The sequence below is a fragment of the Pelodiscus sinensis genome, chromosome 10 (assembly GCF_052426305.1).
Source record: "Pelodiscus sinensis isolate ZL-2025 chromosome 10, ASM5242630v1, whole genome shotgun sequence".
Classification (NCBI taxonomy): Eukaryota; Metazoa; Chordata; order Testudines; family Trionychidae; genus Pelodiscus; species Pelodiscus sinensis.
Window position 1 is genome coordinate 35353072 of NC_143061.1, and position 21032 is coordinate 35374103.

At 43.7% G+C, this 21032-nt stretch overlaps 1 protein-coding gene across 1 annotated transcript in view; it reads right to left on the reverse strand.

Moving 5' to 3' along the window:
- Positions 1-21032, reverse strand: part of RASA2 (RAS p21 protein activator 2) — a 92790-nt gene that overhangs the window by 42619 nt on the left and 29139 nt on the right. Inside the window, exons 3-5 of the mRNA XM_075937633.2 lie at positions 17205-17308; positions 13942-14036; positions 6534-6610 (exon numbers count right to left, since the gene is read on the reverse strand). Coding sequence (XP_075793748.1) covers positions 6534-6610; positions 13942-14036; positions 17205-17308 — 276 coding nt within the window. The remainder of the gene's footprint in view (positions 1-6533; positions 6611-13941; positions 14037-17204; positions 17309-21032) is intronic.

Here is a 21032-nt window from a genome sequence, read left to right on the forward strand (position 1 = left end):
TGTTCATATTCTAAGAAGGGGCACTAAAAAGGGGGCAGCAAGACATTGATCAGACTTTCTGCTAGTATGCTTAACTTATACCTAGACTCTTTTAGCCTAAAAAGAAACCACTGATACATTCCCAGTCTGACTTGCTTACTTTTGGGTCAAAAAATAATGGAGCAAAATTAGTGACAACTTAACAGAGCACTGGGAGAGTCAGATTCCTTTTCCTGCGCTTCAACTAAATTCAGATTGTATAGCTGCACTTCTTTTGTTCTTTATTATTTATAAACCAAGATTTCTTTAAAGGCAATTCAGATAGTCTCATTGCCCCTCAGGGTTTTTGCCTTACCCCTTTTCTCTAGGGCTTCACTGTCCTCCCTGCTGATGCTTTCCCTCCATCCCTGATCTTGCTGTCAGCAAGGCCTTTCACCTGACCAGTGTGGAGATTACCCCTTCCACATGCTTCCCCAATTCTTGGTCTCTCCACCTGGTCTCCTTCATGAAAGACAGGCAGCCTCAAATGCAATTTCATAGAGGGCATATAACTAGGAAAAAGCATGTGACAAACTAGAGTTCCCAGGTTTTAAAGGCTTACTGATGCACAGAATCCTGCAAATCCATGGATATCTACTTGAGGGTATCTGCCTGTGTGGATGAAGATCGCTGTGGCTCTTTTTGGGAATACAGATGCAGATACAAATTCTGTATCCACACAGGGATCTACTCATATGCCCCACACCCAGGGCCTACTTTTAAATGGCATGCATAACAGCATGGCAAAATATACAAAAAAGTGACTGCAAACATACAGTAGCCTGGCTTTCCACAATTTTATTTAGTAGTTTAGAATTATAAATTTGTGGATTCACAGGATATCACAGCTCCTTTATACAGATTGAAGGAAACAAGAGCACCAATAATGAATTCAATCAGGTGACAATATCCAAAAGCACTTCAAATCCTAAAAAGCATATCTGAAATCTGAAAAAATAAGAATATTCAAAGTGTCAAGATTCTATCCTTTAGGGGTTTCACATCCGGACACTGATTGACATATAATAAAGAGCCAATTAAGTAGTAACTCTAGCTTTCTTAATTCAGAGACAAGTGAAGTGTTCATGCCAAAAGCAGACACAAATAAAACCTTAGTACTACTAACTCTCAGCCACTCAAAAGATTATATGGCAAGATCTAACAATGGCCAGAAGTAAAGGACTGTTCCTCCTCTGGCAATACTGATAGATTGAAACGAGTAAGCTAGCTCCCTGTTTCCTTGAAACTCACTAGTGATAGATGGACAAAAGAGCAAGTGGACATAAATCTACTTCCTAAAAGCATGTTTAAAGGAGACTGATCCTGTATCTCCAAACTTGGTCCCCAGAAGGCAAAAGAAAGGCTCACAGTCTTTTATACCTCCAAAAGACAAAAGGAAAGTAAGGTAAATTACACATTTGCTATTTTCATAGAGACATTTCATTAGGATCTTTTGGTTTTGAGGTAAATCCTCAACACCAAGCAATCCTTATTTAAATGGGAACTAAAATACATGATTTTGTGCACATCTTTACCTGCAGAAAGCCAGATTATAGCGGACTATATTGCTTTTTGAAGATAAATTTGTAAGTAGTGCTGGGGAGAAAAACTGGGAAACAATCAATAGATGCATACTGAATGTTGATCCCTTGTAACAGAAACACCTTTAAACTGTGCATTTATATTCTCCTTTGATGATATGTTTTCTAAATTATTTAGTGCTATTATAAGTAGAGCTACTAGTGACAGCTAAAGTTAATACTTCCCCTTATAGACCCATTTTTCAATTGCTTATAACTTTGCCAATCTGTTTGGGTGGACATCTTTTGTGTTTGCTCTCTGCCTCAGGCTGAGTTTTCTTTACTAAATGTTTCAGTGAAAACTGTTATGCCAGGGGTTCTCAAACTTTGTGATACCACGATCCCACTCTAAGTTGCTCATGACCCCCCAGGGGGGTCGGGACCCACAGTTTGAGAAACACGGTGTTAAGCAATTCTGGAGAATACATTTTGCAAAGCTATTTTTATCTATATTAACATTTATTATAAAAACAATAGTGCCATCAATGCTTCAGACCAGAAACGTAAGTTTAGCATATAGACATTTCTGGTGACAAAGGTATATTTTGCAGTCACAACAATCTATCCAAATTTGGCAGCTGTCTCTGAAAATGGCAACTCACATATGCTCGGTTTTTGGAGACCTACTGCTAAACTTCAGAATATGCCAACTCTCCTGAGCATGCTCTAAATGACAGTTACACCTCTACATGGGGATGAAACAGCAGTCACTGCTATTTCTCCTTTCATGTCAAGGTAACAAGACAGGAAGCCATCAAATTCTAGTCACTCTGTTCTTATGCCCGAGTTAATTCTGTGCACTTCCCAGATATTATTAAGCGAAGTCTTAAACCCTTAAGTTATTGATTTCTACACTGAAAATGCCACACCAACATCACTGTAGTGCTTTGGGCTAAATACTACCTAGACCACCAGGAGTTCTCCCATCAGCACAGATTATCCTTCACCTCTCAGGTACGTAGGCAGGTCAACAGAAAACTTCATTAACATAGCACTGTCTACACCAGAGGACAGGTTGACATAGCTATTTCCCTCAATGACATGGATTTCCATACTACAGAGAGATGTAGCTATACCTAGTGTAGGCCAGGGATGCAAGAGAGTAATCATTTAAATGGGCAGCTAATAACTAAGAGCTCAGCAGTTACCCAAACGATTAATGCACAGTGGTTCCTGGGGAGCTGACTGCCACCCTGTGCTGCTGTCTCTGTATCAGAGATAGCAGCTGGCTACCCGGAAGCAGGGCAGCTGGTGAGAGAAGCTGCTCCTGGGCAGCTGGATCCTTGGGAATGGGGCCAGCAGCTGGGAGTGCACTGCCAGTCCCATTGCTGGGGAGCCAGGTAATCATGGAACCACTACAATTTTCAGCAACTATACAGTTACAATAAACAACTGTTTCTTAACATGCCTAGTGCAGGCCAGCCCATATGAAGAACACAGATCTTCTTTATTCTAATGAATGCTATTCAGAGTTATTTCTAACAGAGCTCAAGCATGGCCCATCCTACCCAGACTGCCTTTCAGAACGTGCGCACCAAATTTAGGTCTCTGCTCTGTTACCTAACTAAACACTGGACCATATTGCTCTTCAGAATAATAAAAAGCCAGACAAAGATTTTTAACACTTTTGGTACCTAACAACTAGCTCTTTAAACTACTTGCAAAAAGTAGCACCTAGTGGAACTTGTGGTGGGTCCACACAGAGACCAATAGTTCTCTCCTCCCAGTTACTCCATTAGCTCATGTGGTAGAAGTGTATGCTATGTATCTAATGGTGGTAGGTTCCACACTTGCCAGTGACACATGCAAGGGTTAATGTGGTTCCACATGAAGGAGTTGGTTTTTTTCTTACTTTGCTTTTTTTTAATCCAGGAGATTACACAGAAAAATGTGTCATGAAAACATTAAGGTTTTGTGAAGTTAAGCAATCATAAGACAGGAAAGTCCAGAATTATGCTTACATGCATAGCCTTAATTCAGCCTAGTCACGTATATCCAAACACCACAGTAAGGATGTTAAAATTAGATTAACTAATCAAATAGTTGATGGAATTTCCATTGACTGCTCAATTAGTTGATAAGGATGCTTCCGCTTTGAAATGTAGCAAGAGCCTGCTGGGCTGTTGCAACATTTCAAAGGCGGAAGTGCCGTGCAGAGTTCGCCTTTTCAATGTACAGGAGCCCCAGCAGCAGCTCTTATGCATTTTAAAGATTGAAACGCTGCATGGAGCCTGGGGCCAGTCACCTGCTGTCCCCAGGCTCCATGCGGCACTTCTGCTTTGAAGTGAACAAGAGCCCTAGTGGGGACTCTTGAACACTGCCGTTGTGCCCCAGTCCCCCTCTCACTGAGATAGAGGGGAAACAGCTTTTAAACCACTTCCTTCCAGAACCCTCTCCTCTTCCCTCTCCCCCTTGCTGCCTCTTTCCATCAGAGGAAGCAAGGGGAGAAGCGAGTAGTCAGTAAGTCACTTCCATCCCTACAACACAGTCTTTAGTTACATGATCCCATATCATTTCTGATTTCACATAGCATGCACAGTGAATGAGGCAGAGGGTTGCAAGTAGGGAAAGGAGGTTCTCTTGTGTTTGAAGGACTAGACTGAGAACCAAGGTAGCCAAGTTCTATCCTTGGCTCTACAGAAATCTTCTATAATGCTGTGCAAGTGCATCCTTCATTATGTATGCATTAAGGAGCCAGATTAACGCAACCCTAAAACTGGCATCTGCAACTTGGGCCCCCGACACTGCAATATAAGCTTTCTTTGAATATTATATACAAAACATTATAAACTAAAGGCTTCCAAGAGACAGCAGGATCTAGCAATTATGGCACTGGACCAGTTGCCAAATGACTTGGATTCTATTTAGCTTCACCACTGAGTTGCTGCACGACATTAGACAAACCACTTCTTTTTATACCTGTTTCCCCTGATGGAAATTGTGTTTACCTACACCTGCCTTTGTAAAGCACTGAGATATGCAAATGAAAAGCACTCATCCAAGAGATATCAAGATTTGTTCTGTTTTAAGTTCAGGTTACATCATAATGACAAACTGAAGCACCTATATCTTTATCCAACTGGTTGATCAGATCACAACCATTTTAAAAAATATATTCAATAAATGTACAAGGTAAGACAATCCACACTATCCTCACTTCCTTACTTAAATCTGAAATTTGCTGTCAACCTCTCTCGCATTTTCATCACACTGCTTCAGTCCATCTGGCATGGCTATATATTAACTACAGCATCGTCAATTAAATCTTCATATAATTTTTTTCATTTTGACTTTTGAAATATGTATTAGTGTACTCAATATTCCAATTCCCCCCCCTCCATTTTATTGGGAGAGCCAAGACACGGAGGAAGAAGAACAACTAAGCTGTAACAGTAGCTATTAGGGATCTGAATGTGCATCCATATACACCAGTAGTCACCAGCCTGTAGATTGGATCTCCTGGTAGATCTTGGAGCCTCTGACAGGTGATCCTGACTGGTTTGGCCAAGAGGCTCTCAAGTGCCAGCACTTCAGCTGCCCCTCCCTGCACTGCTGCACACTTTCTGCCCTTTGCCTCCGAGCTGTTCCTCCCCGAGAGCCTCCTGCTCACGATACAGAGCAGGGAAGGGGGCGCAGATGTCAGGGTGCCCCCTCTCGCACCTTGTATTCAATCTTCAAAGAAACGGGGGCGGGGAACAGCACAACAGGGCTTGGGATAGAAGGAGTTTGTTGGCTGCTTTTGGGAGTGGTGCAGGGTCAGGGCAGGGGTGAGCATGCCTCAGCCCCGCTGTACCACCACTCAAGAGCCACCTGAGGTAATCAGTGTCCAGCTGGAGACAGTTCTGAATCCCTGCCCCAGTCATGAACCCCATCCTACACCCCAAACCCCTGAGGCCCCTGGTTCCAAACTTCCTTACAGAGCTTGTACCCTGAACCCCTTCCTGCACCCCAACTCTGTCCCAGGCTCAGCTCAGAGCCTCTCACACTCCAAATCCCTTAGCCCAAGACTGGAGCCTACACCCCAACTCTTTGCCTCACCCTGGTGAAAGTGAGGAAGGATGGGGGAGGGAGGACGGAGTGAGCAGAGGTGGGGCCTCGGAGACGAGGCACGAGTATTTGGGTTTGAGGTAGATCTGGGATTGCACTTAAATTCAAAAAGTGATCTTGTGCTTTAAAAGATTGGAGACCACTGGTATACACAGTTAACTCAGGAGCCTGGGCTCATCAGTTAACCCTCATGGTTATATCCCCCCTCCCCCCCATTGCCTCCCTCTCAGAGACAGCAAGGGGAGCAGGTGGAAGCCGGTTTGAAAGCTGGCCCCCCATGTGTACTAGCTTCCACTGAGCTGAGTGTCCCCCCACTCCCACCTGTGCCTCTGTAGAATAGCCATGTAGCTGTCTGAGCACCAAGAATCTCCTCTCTTACTATATTTCAGAGCTGAGGGTCCAGCCCAAGCTTGAATATCTACACTGCCATTCTTTGTTCCACAAGCCCTAGTAAGATGACCCAGTCTGAGACTTGTGGTGGCATGGATTTTGTTTTCTGCTATGTAGTTGTACTTAAAGTCAACCAGATGTAATGGGTTAAGTAGAGAAGCGATATTTTGAAATGTTCCCACCAATGCCATCAGTTCAGCTCTGTCAATGGTATCAATGTTTGAAGTCCTAGCTGCTGGTTACCATTGACACGTTTAGTTGTCAACCAGACCGGCTTTGAACAGGATTAGAAGACACTCCTTAGGCACCAGCACCCAGCTTATATTAGGGATCCTAACGTGGGTGACTCGTATACACCTTTTTAAAAAAAATCTGAAAATTTTTTGTAAAATCTCCCCAGTGTACATATGGCCCATAAAACTAGGCAAATTACAACACAACTTTTATCAGTAAAAAAAAAAAATCAAGCTCCTTTTAGTGATTGATAAATTTTCTTACTGTACTACTAGTTGCTGGCACACAGATCCATTATCCGTTATCAGTTCATTCAATTTTAATTCAAGGTGAACTTTTCCCTGCAAAAAAAAAAAAAAAAAAATACCACATGTAAATATTTGAGAGACAGTTTATTTTTAAAGTAGTAATAGCACATAGGAAGTAACTTGCACATGTTTTCAAATTAATTATCCCTCTATGTAAGACAGATATAGAACTAACTCAAAAAAAAAAAAATCACATTAGACATGCTAGGAGAAAATGGAGGTAATTGATGGCATACTAATGCTAAGTGGAATATTTTTGGATAAGGAGCTCACTCCTGCTCCCACTGACTTTAAATCAACTCATTATCAATCTTGCTAGAGATAACTAGTAATTTAAGGCCCATCCTGCTGCTCTCACTGAGCTAGCAAAAATGAGATAAGCAAATCTTGATATGCAATACCTGACTAAACAGTTTAACAACCAGCAATATGGGACTCTAGAACCTTCACTGTTGCCCGTTCTAATCAGGCTTAGGCAAATGAAAGCTGCCAGAAACATTTGTGAGTGAAAACCGAGAAATTGATTAACATGGTTTATTACATAGCATGTTGCTAGTGCTGTGTAAGTGCTTTCAAGACTGCAGGAAAACCATAAAGCACACCATCAGGGGCTCTTCTTACTGCACATGAAATTAACGTGATATATGCCATCAAGTGCCAGCAATGGCCCTCTGCCATGTATATTGGCCAAACCAGACAGTCTCTCCACCAAAGGATAAATGGACACAAATCAGACATCAGGAAAGGTAACACACAAGCCTATAGTGGAACACTAACCTCTCTGGACATTCAGTAATGAATTTGCAAATAATCATTCTTCTACAAAAAGATTTCAAAAATCTAATTACTAAGGGAAACAGCTGAACTGGAATTCATTTGCAAATTCAACACAATCAACATAGGACTGAATAAGGATCTTAACTGGTTAATGCATTATAAACCACATTGTCCCCTCTTTTGATATTCACATCTCTATACCAAATGCTGTCAATGACCCACTTCAAACCTGACTTGATAAGCCTCATTAACACAATACACACACACACACACACACACACACACACCCCCACCCCACCTCTAACTTGCACTCTTATCTGATGAAGTGGGTTTTACCCAGGAAAGCTTATGCCCTAATAAATATCAGGGATGTTAAATATTGAGTAATTGACTAATCAAATAATCAATGCATTTTGCAACAACTATTCAATTAGTCAATAGGGCTCCTCCACCTTTGAAGTGTAGCAATAGCCCTATGGCTCCCTATGGTGTTTCAGAGCCCAGGGTCAGCTAGGGACTAGGGATGTAATAGTGTAGTCGATTAACTGATTAGCAAAGACTACGTGCATTTCCCTCCCGTCCTCCCCCACCCCCACACACCTTGCTAGTAAGTTTTTCAGCAGGCTGACCAGCAGTCCAGCTCAGTCCTGGCTTGCGAGGAGTCTAGAACCCTCTGACAGACCCCAGACAACATGTATCCCAGAGTCACTACCCTCTGGGACAGAAGAGTATTGATTACCATGGCTACTTGGGTCACAATAGCTCCCACTGTAAATTTCCTCACCCCAAACGGATTCCCAATTGACCAGGTAGTTGTCTGTCATTGCAAGCTCCAACAGGGCAATTGCCACTCACTTCTCCACTGTCAGGGAGGGTCTCATTCATGGTCATGAGACTTCAGAGATGGACTGAAATTTCCATGAGCAGAATCTAGGAAATCTACACAAATCTATAGGGCACTCCTGCAAAGCTGTGAAGTTTCCCGATGCCAAGGATACTGCTTTATCCAGGGTCAAGAAAGATCCCCTGATGTTAACATGAGTTATTGACGTTACTCAGCCCCTGGATCTGCCTCCTCCTGATATTCCCCCATTGGCCATCTGACCAGAAATGCCCCTTGGGAAGGAGATCTCTTGCTCTCTCAAATGGCGGAAACTGGCTCCTCAATGCCTATGAAGGTGAGCCCCAATATTCTCTACAGGATTATGGGGGCACAATGTACGGGTAGAGATGACTCACTGGTTGTTGGCTAGACCAGTGCCATTCTAGCTAGGGCTCATAGGAAAAACCTGTAGAGGTCTCAGTAACGCTCACTACAGATCTTAGTTGGCAGGGAGGATGCTCTTTGCTAGATGAAGGGTAGAACACACGAAGTGAAGGTCAGAAGAACCCTAGGAGCAATGAGAGATGCACTGATATGTGGACAACAGACCTGGTCTGCTGGAGTCTGGGGTTAATGCTATGAGGATAAGCAGCATTGGTGAAGTCTGTTGTGTCTCAGTCTGCTTCTTCTCTTCACCCAGCAGCATGTAAGGCTGTTCTCCAGAAGCTGTCTCTGCACCTATGGGAGGACACTGAGCTCCTTGAATTTCTGACTCATTTCAGAGAGGTCCCTTTTATTGCTTGATTTTGAAACCAGAGGCAGAGATGCTAGCTTAATCAAAACCGGGGTTTATTTTGGCGCCGGTGCCAGGTCTTTTACTGGCCCTATCTTCTTTGCAATCATCTTAGACACTGTCAGTCTGCTTAGTATATGGTGGCTTGTCCATTAGCAGGAGTTTCAGCTTTGCAGCTCAACATGTGACTCCTGACATGGAAAGAGAAGCATGCAGGTCATCTATCTGGAGTGTGTAATTCCCCCAGGCAGAAGAGATATCTACCAATCCTTGGACAGGGATTGGCAGGATGGACATGGCTTGAGGCTTACAGGTTTCAAATCCACTACTCTGAAAGCTCTGGGGGAAAAGGGTAAAAGGGGGATGTTCAAGCCAGACAATTGTTAATCATTTCATGGCATTCAAAACAGGAAATCAGAAGTGGTTCTGAAAACGTGCAGAACATTTTGAGGAGTTCAACTTAATGAGTGCTCAACCCTCTCATTCTTAATTCAAGTTCCATCACCTCCTCCAAGAGGAGGAAATTGAGGAATGGTCATGGCCACCTCATCATTCACTCCCTCAATTGGGACCCTGAGGCAGAAAAGGGTGCATGTTCAAACATGATGGACACTGCTAGTAAAGTAGTACATACATATAAATCCAGTCTTGCATGTGTGAGGCACACGTACACTTACAGTGGGATCCATAGTGACATACTGAAAGATTATCCAATTTTGTCAACAAAACATCTTAAACAAAAGACAACAGCAGCAAGTGGAAAATGAGTTTGTGCCATACCTGCTATTCTATGTAGGCACATCTATCTGAATTTGGGGAAAAACTGGGTCTCAGCAAGGGGCAGAGTGCCCTCAGGTGACACAAAAAGGGTGGGGAGAAAAGACAGCAGAAAACATACACAGCACTGTACTTCGGGATGCAGAGCCCAAAAAGCCAGGAAGAAGGGAAAATAACCTGACCTAGGCAGGAAGAGTAGATCACTCTAGAGAGACTGAGGACGAAATTGTTTCTTTTTTAGGAAGAAATGTAGGTCTAGAAAACATGAGGTATGAGGGAAGGCTGAAAGAATTGGGGTTGTTTAGTTTGGAAAAGAAAAGACTGAGGGGACATGATAGTGGTTTTCAGGTATCTAAAATGATGTCACAGGGAAGACAAGTAGCAATGGGCTTAATCTACAGCAAGGGAGGGTTAGGTTGGACATTAGGGAAACTTCCTAACGGTCATGATGGTTAAACACTGGAATAAATTGCATAGGGAGGTTGTGGAATCTCCATCACTGGAGATATTTAAGAGCAGGTAGACAGACATCTATTAGGGATGATCTACACGGTGCTTGGTCCTGCCATGAGGGCAGGGGACTGGACTTGATCTCTTGAGGTCCCTTTCAATTTTCGTCTTCTATGATTTCCAACTATTTCAATGTGGTCCTTGAATATCTGATACCATGGAGCTTCTCATCCATCTTCTGACTGAAGAATACATGACACTTGGGGAAGATCCTGGATCTGCAGATTAGGGATGTAAAATCCCAGTTAATCAGTTAAGCATTAGGTCAACCTAATATTTAACGGGTTAATCGACTCAAGTGGGATCCGGGCTGGGGATTACTCCAGCCCACAGGGTTCTCACCTCCAACCCCACGCTGAAACTAGGGCTGTCACCAGCTTCTAGCTCTTGTGCCTAGACTCCCCATGGACAGAGGCCGCTCTGAAAGCTGAAGCAGCTCTGTCCTGCGTGTGGGGCACCTGGACAGAGCCACTGTCTGCGACATAACCCATTCTGTCATCTCTCTCAAAAGAGAGGGTCGTAAGAGTCTACTTTAGACTCAGGCCACATCTATACTTACATGGAAGTCTGATTTAGGATATGCAACTCCAGCTACTTGAATAGTACAGCTGGAGTCTATGTACTTTAATTGAAACTTCAGTGCCACCTCCACAATGGGAGGTTGAAGGGAGAAAATGCTCCCATTGATTTCCCTTCCTTCTCACAATTTGAGGAGTAATGGTATTGATGGGGGCAACCTCAGCATTTGTTTTAGTGGGTTTTTACTAGACCAGGTAAATTAAGCTCTGCAGCATCGGGTGCTGTGGCACTGATCATCTGGGAAGAGAAGATGTGGCCTCAGAGAAAGGCCCTTAAGACCACTGTCAACAGAGATGTTGTATCAGAGATATCAAGACAGGATTATTCCAGACTGCAACTGTCAAGAAAACACCAGATGGTTTGATGCTTTATCAGCCTATGGTACCAACCCACTAGAGCAAGGGTGGGTAATTTTTTTTATGGGGGCAGGAGTGCCGATCCAAGAATTTGAAAAGTGGTCAATGGCCACACACTTTCACAATATCAATGTAGGAGGTGAGGGGGTCTGGGTGCAGAAGTCAGCCATGTTCTGTTATAACCATATTGGGTGAGTATAGCTTTCATCTAGAGACAAGCCCTAAGTTAGAAGAAAAATGTAAATGGTACCCAAAGCAAAACTTGCAAACGTGCTTCAAGACTAATTTGGACTTTCCACCACACTTAACGTGTGAACTAAAAGCAAATCTTTATGTTAACAGTTAAAAACACAATACAGATATTATCTTTTTGGGGGGGAGGGGGAAGGGAGCTTTTACCTTCTTGCGCGCTAAACTGCCACCTTAGGCCAGAAAGCGAAGAGCTACTGGAACCACAGGTTTGCACAGATAGGATAGAGAGAGTAGACCTAACAATACTGCCTACGTTCTTGCTTTGTAGAAGCCTTAAATTTGCCCTCAGAGGAGTTAATAAGAACTCTTTACTTCATGAAGATATTTGCTATGGCATTACCATCTTGTTCTCTGCTCTGATTTATCTTTTTCCTGACTAAATATCAGGATCTAGTGAGATTTTCCATTCTAGTTTATTTTTTGGCAGTTCTAGAAACTGTCATTTTTTTAAATACTGTGATGTTTTGATTTGTTATATTAACCTATCTAAAAACCATGTAGCAAACAATGTACTCCCCTCAGAAACAGTAAAACTGCTAGTAGCATAATGCAAAACAAATCAAGATAAACTTGCTACTAAGAAAATAAAGTACTTCATAACTCCATTTACTTTTTCTACATCTGCAAACTGTATGCCAGAATATCTCTATAGTTAGCGAGAATAACTAGCATCTCTATTGCTGACGTTTCCTAAATACTTCAGAGGGGTAGCCAAGTTAGTCTGTAGCAGGAAAAACTTATCTAGTGGCACCTTCAAGGCTAACAAAACATGTAGATGGTATCATGAGCTTTCATGGGTACAACCCACTACTTCATTCCTATCATCTGAAGAAGTGGATTGTGCCCACGAAAGCTCATGATACCATCTACATGTCTGTTAGTCTTTCAGATGCTACTATTTGTTGTTTTTCAAGCATTTCCTAAATAGGTGTTCTATTAGTGACGACTAACGTTTTACCTTTGTATGACATTTAGGTTATCAGGGCACATGATAAACACATCTTCACTAAATAACGAAAAGAAGAAGGAAAAAGCTCAAGAGCATAAGTGCAATGGCACCTAGTTGCACCTTTTTGTGTATATGAAGTGGAGTCAGGTGTAGAAGTGCAGCAAATAGATGGCAAAGTGCACAACCTGAACAATGGACTGTATAGAAAGAGCAGCATTAAAAAGTGGGTGTCTAAACTTTTAGAAGAGATTAATATTTTCTGCTGTTGATATTTGAGGGGGCAAAGTCTGCTATTTTTCTGTATCTAGAACACTGTACACTGAAGTTATTTATCAACAGCTTTGTATCTGCCTAATACATATGTACAATTAAAAGCAAGCTACTTGTTCCATATGTTTCTCTGAGAATAAGAATCAAGTATGATACTACTTAGACCAAAGGAGGAATGACATTTCTGCATTCTGAATGGCTTTCTGAGAGAAAAGTATGGTGAAGAATGAGACAACTAAATTAAGCCTCTTGATTTGTTCTAATAGTATAATGTATAGATTGGGCAAAGCAATCTAAATTTGGGCACATAACTCTGTGTCTACCAGCATACCCAGGTAATGTAATTCTACATGCACAAGTGGATAATTCTGGGCATTAATATGTCTATCTTATTTGAAAAGCTCACCCACAGATTCCCCTTCTACAGAAAGTTTAATCTACTTAATCAGAATAACTAGTCAAGAGGAATTAAGGTTTGTGGGTCCTGCGCTTGGGTAAGTTTGAGAAAATTGTACTGGGTTTAAATTATATGGTTGTTACTGCAGCAAATTGTAAAGGAGGGTCTCAAGAGCCTCCTGTTGAATTATCTCCATCAAGTTGAAAGAAAGCCTAATGCAACTTCCCTGCTTACAATGCAGTCCAACTCATTTACAGGTGCTGCTAAAAAAAAGACTGCCAGCAGAACTTAATTCACAGGTTCAAATACACATCTGAAGAGAATAAAATATTTTTGGAATGCATCCAATGTCAAGAATTAAAACAAACCCCTCCCTATGAAGGGCACCCCAGAATACTCTAGCCCTGAGGTCCTTCAAACACCATTTCAAACTACATACATAAAAAACTGTACTATACTACCAAGATACTTAAATGGGGGAAAAAAAGAACAAGTTTGTATGTTTCCCAGCTCTTGACCCCTCCTTTCTACAGGCACATGCCTCTTGCACAATGATTTCAAGTCAATATACATTTGTAAGGTAAAAACCCCCCACTTTTTTGGTGATACTTCCACACAAAGTTAATATAACTAGGGAGGAGGAACTGTCCTCTCAGCATACTACTGCTTGAAAACCTGTCATGAGAAACAATATAAAATATCCATTTTTGAAATGCATATCACTATTAGAAATCATGCAAGCAATTAAAAAAGTTAGAGAAGTTACCCAGATGCTCCCCATCCATCTGGCAAAGTTTTCAACAACTCCTAAAATACTCATCATGCTGCAACTAGAACATTCACCATCTATGTAACATTTTATCTTTAACATTAATCATTACCTGGACCTCTGAATTGGAATCAACAGGCTGAAGCAAAAACCACGCTTCTTTGCCAGTATATTTGCATAAGTCTTCTTTTTTGAGTGCTACCTTTCCTACAGAAAATGAGTGTGATAATGTAAGAAATTGACTTTCCCATGGAAGGATGAGATAATACTTTTAATAAGAGACTTCAATTTAAAATCTAATATTTTATAAAAAGTCAAGTTATTTAAGATTGTAAAATAAAAAACAAATTTTAAGTTGTTTCACACAGCAAAGGAGAAAAAGACCCACACAAATAAAGGAAACTATGTACAAAGGAAAAAAGTTGAAAAGAAATATACAAAGAGTTAACTGAAGGAAGAATTCTTTTTTTTTTAATTGGACTACTACCTCAGAATGGACAGGTAACAGTCTTAAGTCAATTAAACTTCTGCCAGAAAACAAGTTAATATTAGGGATGTGAAAGTATAACCATGTAAATGGTTAACTGATGACTCGGGGGGCTCATTCATTAACCTTCATAGTTATATGCAGGCTCATGGTACGCATGGGAAGTGGCGGCACACATCAGCTGCCTTGCATTTAAGCAGTTAATTACATACATTTTAATATCCCTAGTTAATATATCCCTTTAAAATGCTAAACAAAATAACTGTATAATACAACAAAAAAGGTGCTGCAGAAAGTTTAAAAATAGAAAATTAAAAGGTAGATGACTTTTGCATTGATTGCTATTTGAAAAACCATTATACCAAACTATCTGGCATGAAGTATTTCCTTCCTCAGTTCAAGTACAGGCAGTCCCCGGGTTACATGGATCTGACTTACATCGGATCCCTACTTACAAACGGGGTGAAGCAACCCCGCACTAGCTGCTTCCCCCAAGCAGACCAGGGAGATGCGAAGCTAGCGCCCCCCACAGCAGACCAGGGAGACACGGAGCAGCTTCTCTCAGCAGACACCTCAGCTTGAGAATAAAAAAGACTGAGGGAAGTGAGGTGTGGGAGAATAGAACTGAGCTCTAGAGAAATGTTTGTCTAGAGTTTCCCCTACAATATGTACCAGTTCCGACTTACATACAAATTCAACTTAAGAACAAACCTACAGTCCCTATGTTGTACGTAACTTGGGGACTGCCTGTAATATGAAGTAACTATTTCTACTGAACACTGCTAACTAGAGTTTTTAAAGCAACTATTTATCCAAAGAGTACAGGCAGTCCCTGGGTTACGTAACAAGATAGGGACTGTAGGTTTATTCTTAAGTTGAATCTGTATGTAAGTCGGAACTGGTGTCCAGATTCAGCCGCTGCTGAAACTGACCAGCGGCTGACTACAGGAAGCCCGAGGCAGAGTTGCTCTGCCCCGGGCTTCCTGTAGTCAGCCGCTGGTCAGTTTCAGCAGCGGCTGACTTGGGGACGCCTGGGGCAGAGCAGCTGGGGTGCTGCTGGGTTGCTCCAGTAGCGCCGCTCCTCTGCGCTACTGGACCAACCCAGCAGCACCCAAGCTGCTCTGCCCAGGCGTCCTGATTCAGCCGCTGCTGAAACTGACCAGCAGCGGCTGAATAAGGACGCCTGGGGCAGAGCTGCTGGGGTGCTGCCGGGTTGGTCCAGTAGCGCCCAGACAGGCTGCTCTACCACAGGCATCCAAAGAAAAGCCTTGTCTGCTGGGGGGGGGGGAGGGGAGGGGCCCACTAGCTGCGCCCCCGCCCCCCCCCCAGCAGACCAGGGAGACGCGGGCGGCGGGATCGAGACACGCCGCGGTCCTGCCGCCCGGGTCCTCTGCGGCTTTGCTCCCCGTCTCCCTGGTCTGCTGGGGGAGCCAAAGCCTCGGGGGACAGGGAGCAAAGCCTCGGGGGACGCCGGCAGTGGGACAGCCACGGCGTGTCTGGGCTGTTCTGCTGCCCGCGTGCTCCGCGGCTTTGCTCCGCATCTCCCTGGTCTGCTGCCCCCCCCCCAGCAGACCAGGGAGACGCGGAGCAGCTTTTCTTGCCCCGGAGGACGCAGGCGGCGGGACCACGGCGCATCTGGGATTCCCGCCGCTCCCATCCTCCGGGGCGAGAAAAGCCCCGTTCATAACTGCGGATCCGACATTAAGTCGGATCCGCGTAACTCAGGGACTGCCTGTATTCAGGAAAGCAGCTGTAAAAAGACAATTATACAGTGAAACAACAGTTTGTTTCCTTCCACTTTATCAGATAGGCCTCACACGACAATTGTTTTGAAGCATATGTAACTTTTAAATATTTCAGGACAAAACTAAAATGTTTAAGTAGATCTTCAGCAAATTTTAAAACCAGTAACTTCCACTACCCATCTACACAAACAAGCAATGATCCAAATATTTTGTTGGAATGGAGTTGTAGAAACCAAAGGATAAAAAAACCAAAACATTTTTCTGAAATTCACTGAATATGGTAAATAGTTACAGCAAGTTATTCTACCATCCTTCAAAATGACCAAATTAGAACAGGACAAAATTAAGTAGACTCCTGTACTCCAATATAGAACAGTACTATATATGAATTATTTTAAATTGTGTGCTGAACTAAAATTGTCTGTACAAAATCCTTTTAGACTACAGACATATTCTACATAATTTCAACAGTGAAGCTTATTTCCAGTAACATTTACAGTAGGGATGGTCAATTTTTAAAAGGGGGTCACTTCATAAATTTCTTCAGGAACCCGGGGGCCACCTTGGAAGGGGTGGGGTCAGGAGACTTCTCCTGCTTCCCCTCCCCCCGCCCACCTGACTGGCCTAAGGATGGAGGAACAAGTCACCCCCCCTCCGCCCCCATCCACCTCCCAGACAGAATTGTCAGCTGTTTTCAAACAGCTGGCAAGTCCCTCTAGGCGCCTCAACAGGAGACCACCTCATTTGCTCCACCCAGGGCCTGGGGAAGGGGATGGGGAAAAGGAGCACAAAGTCTCCTTGCCCTGCCAGAGGCGTGCAGCAGCTACAGAGAGCCACTGGCGGTTTTAAAACAGATGGCTGTTCCTTCTGATGCCATGAACCCCTGGTGGGGGAGGAGACCTCAGACGTTCCCCCAGTCAACCAGGGCCTGGGGAAGCGCACAAGGTCTCTCACCCTCTGCCCTCACCCTGCCAGGGGTGAGCGGTGGCTAGAGAAAAACATCAGCGGTTCTAAAACAGTCAGCATTTCTCTCTAGCCCCTGTGCGCCCTTGGCAGGGGGAGTGGCAGGGCAGCTGTGGGCTGAATCTACCCTGCAGAGGCCCCTTTGCACACTCCTGATTTACAAAATACACCAGTTCTTACCTATTCGCAGATCTCTTTGTAACACACTCTTATCATAAATATAGAAGGACAAACACTGGAATGTTCTTGGAATCTCGAAGTAGAACTCTTCACCAAAGAAAGGACTAAGAAAAAAAAAGAATAGAGGAGTTGAAATAGCAACATATTTTACTGTAAAATTTATAGAAGATGACCTGCTATATACTGTAGCAAGTTAAATTTTAAACCAGAACATTGTAGTAATGTGTCACAAAATTTGAAGTCTATGCAGGAGAGATTTTTTCCTCTTTTCCAGAAAGTTTGAGTTATGAATGGAAGTCTCACTCCTTCCCCGTTTCCTACCCCAGTTTATGAAATAACTCCAGAGTTTGAATGTGTTGTTTAATTGTTTCTGTGTCCACAACATTCTGGTCTATGATGACAATGTAATTAATCAAAAAAAGTAAGTCAAGCACTAAAATTTCAGAGGAATAAACTGTTCTTTCAACATCTTTCATCTTTCCAAAAAAGAAAGTCTGTACTCTAAAGACTTATTTCTACACCCAGACTTCTTCAAACTCATGTAATTGATCCTTATGTCACTGATTGGCCACTCGCAGCACTGATTTATTTTTCCACCTTTTCACAATCATTTACTTGATAATTATGGCTATTCTGAGAAACCATGAACCCCATGTACAGAGAAGCCCCAATTCACAGGTAAATATTCTAATAAGTAGTTCATGACTAATATCTGAAAGTTCCAAAAATCACTTTAATTCTAGTGTCAATTTCCTTCCACAGATATTTAACCAGAGGACATACCCACAACACAGATTTCATGAGTTGTTAGTAGTACAGCAGGACTTCAACTTGCACAAGAGCCAATGAGAGGTACAATTTAATGACGTATCCAGCAAATATAGTATTATGTCATTAGTATTAATATCGTCTCTCACTGATATAAGCTCTCTATTATGCTGACAAAATAACCCCACCTTTGAGCTGTGTTGAGCCATGTTTGATATACTGAGGGCAATACAATGAAAATGTAGGGTTGACAGAAATAACAGTGCCTAATAGTCCCCCAAAAGTTGCCCCACAATGCCTCACACTGACGGCTCTGGTCACAATTGTGATCTTGACTGCTCAGGGGTTATAAAGACCTTTAAAGCTATGAATCACTGAAGTGCCTTTTCCAGCTTGGCAAGCACACCTAGCAATTCACTGTTGTGCACAACTGCCCAGCTGACCATGGCAACCACATGCTCCATGCTCCAGATACCCTGCAACTTGGGGCAGACAGGAAATACTGGCTTTCCTGGGCCTGTCAGAAGCAGCAGATATGCAACAACTACAGACCAGCCTTGGATGTCCATAGATATGTGGCCATCTATAAGAAGACAGCAAGAGAGATGCAGGAGAAGGGGTACAACAGCACCACATGAAAGCAAAGGAACTGTAGCAGGCATTCCAAAAGGTCAGGGAAACCAACAGTCAATCAAGCACCAAGCTGCAGACCTGCCACTTTCCCAAAGAACTGTATGCCCTACTTGGCAGAAACCACGCCCACCACCCTGCACACTACTGTGGATATCTACAAGAAGCCTCAGTCATAGGTGCTGATGAGAACACCAAGAATGAAAAGCAGAGAAGACATGCAAATGGGCGAGGAGAAACCAGCCATGATGCAAACCTGGACCTGAGACTCTACCGCAGTCCAGATCGTGCTAACAGATAAGCCTGATGCAGAGGAAGAAACATTGGTAACAGTTTTATTTATTTTTCCTTACAGTGATTGTGCCCCCAACTTTGCAAGATACAGCTATGACTATTCATTAACTTACTTGCACTGTAATAGGTATGGAGCAAGGAAAAGAGGTAAAATTGGGGGAGCAACTATGTGGAGCAGTTTGTGCATGGGAATGTCTATGTACCCCTTCTCCTGCATCTCTCATGCAGGAATCCTCCTGAAACATTGTAGCCAGACAGACCAACCCCCCATCTCATCCATCTTATTTTGCTTCTCTGAGGTTCCTGAAGCATACAGGACAGAGAAGGAGTGATAAAATCAGCATAGTCTATGCTGGCTCATCTGATCCTGAGAAGCTGAAAACATAGATATGAGGAGAGAATGATTAAGGCAATAGGCTGGCCTCGAGGCTGCGAGAAGTACCCGGCTGGCACCCACGTTGATACGAACACACAGTCCCTGGGGGTATGTCTACACTACAAACGGACGTTAGTTCAAACTAACTTTCATAGGCGCTACACTAGCGCTCCGTTAGTTCGAATTTAATTCGAACTAATGGAGCGCTTAGTCCGAACTAGGTAATCCTCATTCCACGAGGATTAAGCCTAGTTCGAACTTACTAGTTCGAATTAAGGCCTGTGTAGCCCCTTAATTCGAACTAGTGGGAGGCTAGCCCTCCCCAGCTTTCCCTGGTGGCCACTCTGGCCAACACCAGGGAAACTCATCTGCCCCCCTCCCGGCCCCGGACCACTTAAAGGGGCACGGGCTGGCTACGGTGCCCGTGCCAGGTGCAAGCCTGCCAGCACCCAGCCAGCAGACCCTGCACCTGGCATGGATTGAGCCACCCACCCGATGCCCCCCAACCCTCCCCCTCTTCCCGGAACCAGGCTGGCGGCTCCCGGGAGCTTGCCCGGGACCGCAAGAGGCGGGCACCCGCCTGGGCTAGTGCAGACATCGTGGACCTTGTCCACGATCTCCGTACTAGGCACAGGAAAGTGGCCGGCTAGGGCAAGAGAGCTGCCAGCCTGGCCACCCAGGAGCAGGTGTGCATGAAAATCAAGGGGGTCCACTGAGACCCCCGACCCTGAGCCCTGAGCTTACAATGGCCGTACTGGGTCAGACCAAAGGTCCATCTAGCCCAGTAGCCTGTCTGCCGACAGCGGCCAACCCTCGGGACCCTGGAGGGGATGGACCGAAGACAGTGACCAAGCCTTTTGTCTCGTGCCATCCCTCTCCAGCCTTCCACAAACCTTGGGAAGGGACACCACTCCTACGCCCCTGCTAATAGCACTCCATGGACCCAACCTCCATGACTTGATCTCACTTCCCTTTAAACTCTGTTCTAGTTCTAGCCTTCATAGCCTCCTGAAGCAGGGAGTTCCACAGGTTGACTACTTGCTTTGTGAAGAACAACTTTCTGTTACTAGTTTGAAGAGTGAGAATTCCCATTTAAAAAAAAACAAGAAATAAAAAAAAAAAAAATCAGAAACATCACCACAGCTTGTGGAAAGTGGTGCCAGCATTCAGTGCCATTGCCCTACACTCAGTTTCCTGCAGCTGAGCATTTCCTTGGCCTCTGCAATGCCCAAAATTAACAGGTGCATTGTCAGTACTATATTCATAGATAAGCACCAAACACTTCTTAACAGGTCCAAGTCACGGAGCCAGGTACAGTACATCAGGACATATTACCATGGCTTGTATTAAGGTGCTCTCTCAAAGCCTCCCTCAGTTCTTCTCATTGAGATGAATTCTGCTGATAGCTCTTGTATCTGGCAGTCCATATTCACACTGCTGCTCCACTTTCACCCCAGCAGTAGCTTTTCCTATTTTGCTTCACAGATAGTATGCAGACACAAAAAGCAGGTAAAACCCTTGGGGTTTCCCTTCCCCCCACTGACATTTGATCTTTATGTACAAACAATGCCAGTGCCCCGTCAGCTTAAAGTATATTCAACTGTCATTCTGCAGCTGCTGAGATGGTAGTTGAATCTGTCCTTGGTTACGGGTATACAACCTCATGAACCAGTGGAGTCAGAGGTAGGCTGGGTGTCCTAGGATTACAGGCAGTCCCCAGGTTACATACAAGATAGGGACTGTAGGTTTGTTCTTAAGTT